The 10522-nt window shown below is 40.6% G+C and overlaps 4 protein-coding genes across 4 annotated transcripts; 2 read left to right on the top strand and 2 right to left on the bottom strand.

Annotated features, from left to right (window-relative positions):
• Positions 1-1466: 1466 nt before the first annotated feature.
• Positions 1467-2588, bottom strand: LOC125488678 (nematocyst expressed protein 4-like). The gene is made up of 2 exons (XM_048621873.1): positions 2580-2588; positions 1467-2489 (listed from the first exon to the last, which is right to left on the bottom strand). The coding sequence occupies exons 1-2, from the start codon at positions 2586-2588 to the stop codon at positions 1470-1472; spliced, it is 1029 nt and encodes a 342-aa protein (XP_048477830.1). The 3' UTR covers positions 1467-1469.
• A 1092-nt stretch (positions 2589-3680) lies between these two features.
• Positions 3681-4688, top strand: LOC105383109 (formin-1). The gene has a single exon (XM_048621686.1). It carries the CDS (start codon positions 3759-3761, stop codon positions 4569-4571), a length of 813 nt encoding a protein of 270 aa, XP_048477643.1. The 5' UTR covers positions 3681-3758; the 3' UTR covers positions 4572-4688.
• A 1516-nt stretch (positions 4689-6204) lies between these two features.
• Positions 6205-7092, bottom strand: LOC125488677. Its single transcript, XM_048621872.1, has one exon. It carries the CDS (start codon positions 7090-7092, stop codon positions 6205-6207), a length of 888 nt encoding a protein of 295 aa, XP_048477829.1.
• LOC125488627 (uncharacterized protein DDB_G0283697-like) lies at positions 6955-8838 on the top strand. Its single transcript, XM_048621685.1, has one exon. It carries the CDS (start codon positions 7922-7924, stop codon positions 8657-8659), a length of 738 nt encoding a protein of 245 aa, XP_048477642.1. The 5' UTR covers positions 6955-7921; the 3' UTR covers positions 8660-8838.
• Positions 8839-10522: the final 1684 nt, after the last annotated feature.

The raw sequence follows: 10522 nt of genomic DNA, 5'->3' as shown, positions 1-10522 counted from the left end.
AGTATTATTTAAGTAAGTACCTAGTTAAAAGCTGATTCAAATAAACATAGGTATCTAGTTTCATGTACAACATAATTAAGTGGATGTGGTCGATGTCTGATCTGTTTTCTCATCTCCTGTATTTCCCATTAGCATGATGACTGGAGTAGGCACCGCGACAACTGAAGGAGGCATGGCTACAATTGGAGCAGGCATGTAGGGTAGGCTGTCCCGTCGTAGTATGGGGAAATTTCGTTTTCTAGCTACAGTATCATAATAGGCACCAAAACTTGCGTAATATTACACTGATTACGAAATAGCTAAAAAAAAGAATTTCATTGGGGGCTCTACCTCACTTTGAATTTTTGTAACTTTCATACAAAATAAAAAAAAATACCAACACAAAAGACGCTTTTTTTTTTCAAAATAATCGATAAAACTCTTCATGTTTTAAGTAATAGCTATAAATTTGTTAGTTAAAGGGATATCTTTTCAATTTTAAATATTCTTCGAAGTTAAACTTCAGTAATTGAATAACTCGCTCTTTATTGGATTGAAATTTAAGTTTTGATCCAAATATCGATGATCTTGACATTTGTTATTATATTCACATACACTAATAGCACATTATTGTGTAAACAGTTCAAAAGTAAAACAATTGTATGGTGGATATTTGAAAAAAAGGAAAAATTTTGAAAGTTTGAACATCGGTAGAGTCCTGAAGGTATATTTTTTTGAAATAAAAAAAACTATTGTTATGATAATTATATGACCCAATACGCAACTTTTAAGAGGTCTTGTGCAAGGGAAATAAAAAAAAGGTCTGACGGGACAGCCTAATGTAGGGTCCTGCATACTGTGTCTTCACGGGTAAAATGACACCGACCAGAAATACTATTTCCATTTTGTAAAATATTCAATATACATATTATTATGTAAGTTTTAATTGAAGTAGCCAAGCAAATAGCAGTACGTAGGTTTTTCCAACTTTAATTCAATCTTGTTTATCCTGAATTACCTTTATTCTTTATTATACCTATTGATTTTCAGCAAATTTATAAAAGTGTCAATATCTCGAAAATTATCGAGTTTTTACTAAGGTCATATTATGATATTCTGGTCACTCATGAGCTGGTCTATCAACCCTCCAAGGCATATCGTTGACTTTTGGGACACCCTGTATATAATAAACTACGCACATGAACAGAGAGTATTTCAGCTACATAGCAATTCTTTGATTGCGTGTTACATTACTTGTATACGTTATAATCACTGACTGTATCTGTGTACCACTTACGAATGCAAAATTACGTAAGTGATACGAGTATTGTAGTCCTTTAAGGGTAGCACATGGAAATTCTACAAGACTAAATAATTTCACTACATAACTAATAAGAGCGTAAGTTTGTGACTATTCAGACGTTATATTCTTATAAATAAGAAAAAATGCAGAACTAGGTACTTAGTTACAGAAAAACAAAATAAAATATTCAGTAAAAATCGTCGTCACTGTTTTTATTCATAAGCCGGTGATTTTTCTCATTTGTATGATTCAAGAAAAGATGCATGGCCGCAAGATCATCCAATTCGTTTTGGAACTTTATCTTACCGCGTCGATCCTTGTACGTCAAGAAAGGTTTCACATTGTACTGGCGGTCCTTACTGCTTCTCCTAAATTTCGCTTTGAAAGTGCGGCCTAGGGACCCTTTTCTACGACGTAGTCTCTTTCGCCTTCTCCTTTTATTTCTCTTATATTTAGATACATCAGAAGAATCACTACCAGAACATTCTGATTCGGACTTTCCGGTATCTGAACCTTTAGATTCAGACTTATCATTATCTGATTCGCAACGTCCATGGGTTTCTGATGATTTTTGGCATGATGACTTTACTGGTTTTTCAATTCTGATTGGCCCCATAGGAGGAATTGGATACAGAACAACTTGAGGCGGTGCTGGAGCTACAGCAATCATTGGGAGTTGTGGAGGAGGAGCAGCGAACATGGGAGGAGGGACAGGTGGAATGGGTATCGGAGCGTTGTCAGGGTTTCGACAGCGACACTTCTGGTGGCACGGGGAGCAGTAGGAGTAGAAGGCAGGTATACAGGACACACAGACGCAGGGCGGGCAGGGCGGACAGCTCGGCGGTCTCGGCTTGGCCTGGCAGAAGGCGGGCGGGACGCCGGGCGGGACCGCGAAGGGCATCGGCATCGGCACTGGAGCCGGCACGGCAAACCCGATGATCGATTTTTGTGTCGTTGTTGTAGTTGTTGTTGTTGTAGAAGTAGAGCCTCCCGGTCTACCGGCTCCTCCGTTCTGCATCATCATTATCATTTGGGGAGGCATAGCCATCATTGGCGGAGGCATAGGCATCATTGGAGGAGGCATCATCATCATTGGAGGAGCCATGCCCATCGCGAAAGGTGGCATAAATTGTCCGAGGTAATATATTGTGTTTGCTACAGTCAGACACACTAGCATCATTAGGTACTCCCACTTCTTGTTTCGATTCTGTAAGCAATTTAGATGGTTAGTATGAATATTCATTGTTTCAAGAATCACAGTTTTTGTACCTATAGTCATTTATGAACCTATACTTACAGAAGCCATTTTAGTGAGTTGGATGTGTGTGCGCTCAGCTTTTTAGTCGCTTGTTCATATTTGCGTGCAGCCTTTTATACAATTCGTTACGAAGAAGTTGTATAATCCTTGAAAAAATCTTAATACTTACCTACCTATTTCCACCGAGACATAATCAACCACGTTTCAGTAAAGTTTTCAGTAAGTATCTACCTAACCTATTTGGTCTGTTTCCTAACAAAACAATTCTCTGTTAATAAAATGTAGACGATAAAATGATTTTTTTATTGAAATCCCTTCTGTGAATAAAATATTGTAAGATACTAAATCCACTTTGTTGATACTTAAATTTCATATTCATGGAGATATAAGTTATATTAATCGTGCTTAATCATAGGCCACTACCTAAATACCCACCCCGTTATTACGATTAGATAATCATTTGCGACTGAAAAACTTCAGGGTTACCAATTTCTTACACTTATAAAATTAAAAGTCAAATAAATGGCTAGCACGTAACAAAACTTACAGAAAATACAATTCTGTAAATGATGGCGGGTAATAATTGGTAGAGACTTACCAATTATTACCTAAAATATATAAATCACCTAAAATACATAGTTCCACCAGGTAGCCCACTCCATTTATTTTATGATTCTATGTCTTTCTCTACATCTAGTATTGGTAAGAACGTGACTTAGCTATACTTGGTTATTTGCTGGTCTGCTGGACTTGTTACTTTATAAATTAAGTATTTATAAAGTAGGTACTACACTTTGGAATGTACAGATAAAATCTAAGTGTACTGTTTAAGTATAAGTATACGAATTAAATTACTCTGCGAGTAGCAACCCTAATAAAGATTTAGCCATTACGAATAAGGAATAACATAACAACAATTACTACACACCACAAACACTGCATAATATTGCATAAAATGAATAAAAGGCTCATTGAAACTTTCAGACCAATGCACGAATCGGACGTGCCGTTTTTGATATGCCACAAAAAATATATGTAAGTATTTTTTCCATAATAGAGATTCAACTTAGAGCAATATACCTTGTTATCCTATACTGCTTACAATCATAGTGACATGGGTGTTTTAATTTACAGAAACGAAGCAAAATATGTTTGTCATTAGCGATCGCATTGCTGAACGCATTTCCGACATCCGAGCAGTGCGCGCCGGCGCCGTGTATGATGCCGCCCCCGCCGCCGCCCATGCCGTACTTAGCGCCCCCCCTCATGGCCATGCCGCCCCCAGTGTTCCTACCGCCCCCGATGCCGCTGCCCGCCCCAGCCCCAGCCTACGCCTTGTTCTTCACTGGAAACAGAGGCAAAGGCGGCGACATGACAACCACCACTAGCACCACCACACAGAACCCGATGGACGGAATGAACTTCGCGATCGCCATACCCATCGCTCCTTCCTTCGGCATGCCGGCTCCACCCATGATCAAATTCTCAGACAACTGTAAACCCAATAAACCCAATAACGACTGCCGAGAATCCTCCGACAGTGCCAGCACATCCTCTGAGTCTAAATCGATTCAAGCCGATTCCATGTGCTCCGACGAGAAGCCCAGGGGCAGGGGTAAGAAGAAGCGGAGGAAAAGCAGGAAGAAGAGCAGAAGGAGTCTGAAGAAGCGGCCGCGGCTGGTGAAGCCGGTGCTGTCATATGTGGCGAGGGACGGGAAGGTGCACTTCGAAACTAAGATAAGCAATGTGGAGGCGTTCCAACTACTCAACGATCGAGACAAGAAGTCTGCGAGAAGCGATGACGCACCGAGGTCAGTGAAGATTGTCACCAAATCAGATGGTGACGGGAAAAATCGGTTGGTGGTTATTGCAAGTGGTGAAGAAGTGATTCTGGATGGAGCTCGGAGGAACGCGCCTCGCAGGGTGAACACAGAAGTGAATCAACTGACGCGCGGGAAAAAGCGAATAATTTTTAATCCACCCGAGAACAGAAAAATTACGAATATGTCTATTGCCTTCCAAATTGAATGATATCCATGATAAGTTGATAACACTAAGTATTTAGATGGTTTCAGTGTATGTTTTATACTTAAAGTTTTATACCTCTACTTGTATTTTTGTAGTGATTGAATAAATATTTCTTAACTATTTTGAAACGTTTTAAGTAATTTAATTTGCAAGATCACTCTTGACGGGCTCGTCGGCCAGAGTGTGGGACCTGAGCTCGAGCGACTGCGGGCAGCTGCTGAGCACGAATCCGGTGTGTGGCTTCATGCGTTACCCTCACCCCAACTAGGGACATTGTTAGATAACGATTCCCTACGCGTGGCGGTTGCGCTCCGTTTGGGCTGCAACATTTGCGAGCCGCATCGCTGTGTGTGCGGCGCATGGGTGGATGCACAGGGGCATCACGGTTTGTACTGCGTCAGAAGTGCAGGCAGATTTTCGCGCCACCACTCCATAAACGACATAGTTCGGAGGGCTCTTGTTTCTGCGAACATTCCAAGCGTGCTTGAGCCACCCGGCCTGTCTCGTACCGATGGCAAGCGTCCTGATGGTCTAACGCTGGTGCCATGGGAAAGAGGGCGATGTCTGTTGTGGGACGCGACATGTGTCTGCACTTATGCGCAGTCACACGTAGTTTTCACTGCAGCAACCACTAGTGCCGCAGCGGAGGCAGCGGCAAGGCAGAAATGTGGCAAATACCGCGCACTCATGACCTCATACGTATTCGTTCCTCTGGCATTGGAGACAACTGGGGTCTTGGGAACACAGGGCAGGGCATTGACATGACAAGCGAGGACATGACAAGCGCTCTGGGGCGTACTTGATGCAGAGGATCTCCCTCGCAGTGCAGCGCGGTAATGCTGCCAGCGTGATGGGAACCTTTGGGTCGGGTGCGTCCTGGGGCGGGCTATTTGTATAATTTTGTATAATATCTAATTATGTTTTTCTATGTCTTTTAATTATTATGAATAAATTAGCCATGAATCATTTAATTTTTAATTTTCATCACCGTCTCTTTTTCTGATTCACCAATTCATTCTCAACCCTACTTTACTAATAATTAGGTTATTTTTATTTGTCATATAAACAGTTCATATATACTTAGATATAATTATGTTTCATTTCATTACGGTGGTGAAATGATTTGCTAGCCTGACTAACTGCTGCATCCGCTCCTAACTGCTCACAGAGTGCGCCAGACATGAGGAACAGCAGGAGATGTGTCACCCGAGGAGGTGCCTTTCGTGCACGCTGTCACAAATGTCCACTGAATCGGCATTGAAAGCTATTTAATTATCAATTCATATAATGGGATCAAATACTAATAAGACTTTTACATACATACAGCATGCAGCATCAATAGACATGGCAGGCGAGTAACTCTTCGAATGCAGTTGTCTTACAATGTCTCACAAATATGTTTATTTTTTGTAAATAAAAGCCTTTATTCCCTAGTAACCTACTTACACACCTACTCGTATACATATTTTATTTATGTAACAGTCACACCGCACCGGGGATTAAATTTTGAGGAATGTGTCCATTATTGAACTGAAGTGATGAGAGTAATCAAAAACTATTTAGCTTTTTAATTAAATTAATTTACTTTATTAGGAAATTGTACAAAAATATAAAACAATAAATTATATCAGCTACTCTAAAAATTTACAACCGTTTGCTTTTTCCTATTTCTGGTGGTTTTTTTACTTTGTTGCTTTGTTAGTTCTGGCTCAATGTTGGGGTGATTTGTTTTCTTAGATTTATGATTGGTTTTATCGCTATCTATATGGTTAGATGAGTTTTTCTCAAACTCTCTCTTCATCTTGTCAGTTTCATTATTGTTAGCATTATTTTGTTTATCTTTGTCTGCATTGACAGAAGTTTCTTCCTTTTGAATATGATTATTATTCAATTCCAACCAATCTTTAGCTTCCCCTTTTGAAATAGTCTTTTCATAAATAACGTAACCATCCTTGGTCATATACTGCAAGACAGGTGTCAGAATATCTCCTCTTATTCCATGTTCTGCCTCTTCGTTATGGTTTCTTCTAGTGTGTTTCCTTCCACCCCTTTTCCTTGAGTGTCTTCTTCGTTTCTTCCAGAACCCATCATCGGATCCGGAAGACGTGTCAGTGTCGCCATCTGTATCTGTATCTGAGCTCTCGTCACCACTACTGGTCTCTCTGTTGTGTTTGGGTCTCTTGGTAGTCAAGCTACGTTTAAAACTATTATCTTGAGAGTAGAAAGGCATGACTATGACGGGTAGTTTTGGAGCCGGTGGTGGCATCGGGTAGGGGAATCCCATAGGCATGCCCATCTGCAGCGGCACCTGGCCCGGGGCAGGCAGGCCCACGGGGGCGGGGCCTCCAGGCATGCCCATGCTCATACCAGGCATGGGCATTGGCATGACATTGGAAGACGCTTTTTCTGCAGCTGTCGGCATTCGGCAATGCATGGGGAGCTTCTGAGGTAGGAACTGGATGTTGGTGGGGCAGAGCGGCAGGTCTGGCTCTTTAGCAAGATTAAAGGAAACCAAAACACTCATTAGAGTAAACAGAGTAATTTTTCTCCCCATCGTGACCTGAAAAATATAAAATTGTATACAAACCATCCACGATTACCTAAGTACATCACCTTTAAATACGATGTTTAGTTCTGATACTTACGTCGGTTGGAAAACTTAAAAATTTAAATGAATACCTATTCCTAGTCAATTTTAAATATTTTTTCGTTGCAGCTACTTCCGTTTTGTAGCATTGCCTTCTGGTGGGTGACTGCCCAGAAACATTTATAGCAGACCTTTATGTTCACCGTATCCTTTAACTCAGTACAGCAGAACAATGCTTCCACACCTGTACATACTGCGTAATATGGTCGTGTAATAGTTTTGGACAATGGAGTCTTTGTGAGAGTAGGACCGATATTTGATTAAATTAATACAAGAAGGATTCCGCTATCATATCATACTATTTCAATCCGGTAGAGTGATGTCACAGTTAATTAATAATGCTACTGTAATTATGGTTAGTAATCACAGATTCTGAACGAGATCAAAATATTTACTTTAGGTAAGTAGTACACCTACCTACAACATCAGAAAATTATCATAATAAAAAAATACAGTTTTGCTAAAACCCGTTCATTATTAACTACAAAAACAATATTAGGTAATAACTTAGTAAAAACAATAGGTGTTTGTAACAAGAAGTGTAGTTACAAGGCAGTTAAAAAATCAACCTCCTTTTGTGCCATAATCACTCATGGGGTTAATACATAACGCTACAGTATTTATTGAGGCTGAAGCACGAAAATACTTCACTTGAACTTCGGCAGAGGTAATTGATACTCCATATTGAAAATCTTAACACGAGTAAATGAAGAAATCCCTCAGTATATTTATAGGTAAATCAGTATATTATTTAAACTTTATTTTCCAGATGGGGCTCCATAATGCATTATTTCGTCTGTCAGTGGTGTTACAAATATTCTCCAACGCATACAGCCAGTTCAATCCGGGCCAACCATTCTCCTTTCCGAGTGGAAATGGCATGACTTCCATGAGTTTCTCCGGACCTGGCGCTCCTTCCCTCAGTGGTGGAAATCCTCAATTCCCCAGCGGCTTACCTGCTGCGTTGTCGCAGTTCACCAACAGCATGATGGGCATGGGAGGCTCCAAGATGCCTATGGTGATGATGCCCATACCGTCCAACAATCACATCAGAATAGAGAAACGGGAAAGGACAAAGAGGCGGCACAGGAGACACAAGTCGAAGAAGTCCAAGAGAGACAAGGATTCGTGGGAGTCGGACGAAAGCTCGGAAAAGTACAGGCGATCAAGTGACAGGATAAAGAAGAATATGAACAGGAAGCTGTCAGGGAAAAGCCGTCAGGACCTGACTCCGGTAGTGTCGTATGTGACGAAGGACGGCTACGTCGTCTACCAGAAGAAGATCCAGAAGGAGCAGGCTAGCGACTGGCTGGAAATGGGTAAGAACATCAAGGTGACCCAGGACGATACTGTGGAGAACTCTATTGAAGCCTCTGATGAGAAGAAGTCGAGAAGACGGTCTAAGAAACGCGAAGACTCAGATAGTAATGATGATGAAGATTAATTAGGAGTTTCTGTTAATTTTATGTAATGGATGTTTATATGTCTGTAGACATTCGTTTTTTATTTTTTTCTATTCAGTACACATAATAAAATATACGAGTAGTTTCTTGAAATTAGTATAATAATTTTATTTTATTGTGGCATCAACAGAACTTGTCACTCATCATGTCGTTGCTTAGGTCCTATCACCTTTAGATGTGAAAACTTTTCAGGTAGTTATTTCTGTTAGTAGCTGGAATTTCTGGAGTACTTACTTAATGAAAGACTATGAAGACACCTTGACGATATTTCTCAAATAAGGTTACCTAGGTATCTAAGTACATAACTACTCTACATCTCCACATGTATTGTATGTGCCTCAAACCATGCCCTGACAAATTGTCTACCTCGATTGTATTGTATTTATTGAGCGACTTTAAATCAGTAGACCAACTGCAATAGTATAATATAGGTACCTTACCAACTTAATTTGTTTTTATACTGTTTTAAGGTCCGCTTCATGGCTAAAGTTGTTGTTGTTGTTGTAAAAAATTCGTTATTCAATGCGTAAACTGGATGGTGATTTTTAAGTACGTACTGGTTTTTTTCAGCTTCCAGTCCCTTCATCAGATCTTGTAGAAGGTACCAATAATTTAACACTACAAATATAACCATAAAGTTAGATAGTAAGTAATATAATAAACAAGTAAAGAAATATGATGTTGGAGACCCATAATCATAATGGATTGGTTGGATATGGTACCTATTAGAGTTGTCATTTTCAGGCAATAAGAGTAAATGCAACGAGATAGAGACATGGCTGGTGCAACGGTTTCGTTTTACCTAATTATATATACCGTTTCACCGGATAATTGATCTGTCAAAACCCTTATTACATTGGACTAAGGTCGGATTTTGTCTGTTTAATTAGTCATGTCATTTGATGAAACGCTCTATAGTTTATTTCGGAGCGGTGCCACTGCGCTAACTACGCTAACTAAACTACGACTCTATCATGTTCATTCATTCGTTTCTGTAGTGAACCCCCTGCTCCAATTCTCACTAAATTGCGCCCTAACATGCACCTTGCGAGAACTAGCTGAGTTTCACACCTGCTATCGTAGTGACACACAAAAATATAAACGCCAAATATCATCATCATCATCACGACTCATTACATCCCCACTATTCTGGGGCACGGGACTGCTTCCAATGAAGGAAGGGTTAAAGCCTAGTCCACTAGTCACCTAGTCCTCACAAGCAAGTTTGTGCTGAGAGAGTCGTTGTCGGGTAAGCGGGCAACCAGACTGTTAGATGTTTTCAACTGCCCAATCTAGGCTTAACGACTAGGCTTAACGCTAAAATAGTAAGAAATAAAATAAAGCGTCGACCGAATGGTGTAGTGGTTAGTGACCCTGACTGCTATGCCGAAGGCCCCGGGTTCGATTCCCGGCTGGGGCAGATATTTGTTTAAAAACAGATATTTGTACTCGGGTCTTGGGTGTTGATATTTATAATTAATATGTATATCTATCCATGTATTTGTGTATATATATCAGCTGTCCGAACCCATATTACAGGCTCTGCCTAGTTTGGGGTCGGATGGCCGTGTGTAAGATGTCCCCACATAAAGATTAAGTACCCAAGACAAATCATACTTAATTACATAATGAGGACCACGAAAGAAGGCTGCCCTAATGACGCCTCGTTGGTGCATTGCTCGACAATGGGAGATGTCATAAAAAATATTGGAAAAACTACACAGCGACGACCACGGCGACGACGCTGCGATGACGCGACGCTCAACGGGGCCTCACCCTAAAGTCCGGCGCACCCTGGACAGTTAATAGTTAGCAGCTACGGATGCAATTCCGATTGGATAATC

The sequence above is a fragment of the Plutella xylostella genome, chromosome 6 (genome assembly GCF_932276165.1).
Source record: "Plutella xylostella chromosome 6, ilPluXylo3.1, whole genome shotgun sequence".
Lineage (NCBI taxonomy): Eukaryota > Metazoa > Arthropoda > Insecta > Lepidoptera > Plutellidae > Plutella > Plutella xylostella.
Note: the sequence above shows the minus strand (reverse complement) of the source record. Positions and strands in the feature narration are given on the sequence as shown.

What these genes read in the sequence shown, in the direction of transcription:
- LOC125488677 (XM_048621872.1), bottom strand. Translation starts at nt 7,092, where the DNA reads ATGAGTGTTTTGGTTTCCTTTAATCTTGCTAAAGAGCCAGACCTGCCG.
- LOC125488627 (XM_048621685.1), top strand. Translation starts at nt 7,922, where the DNA reads ATGAAGAAATCCCTCAGTATATTTATAGGTAAATCAGTATATTATTTA.
- LOC105383109 (XM_048621686.1), top strand. Translation starts at nt 3,759, where the DNA reads ATGATGCCGCCCCCGCCGCCGCCCATGCCGTACTTAGCGCCCCCCCTC.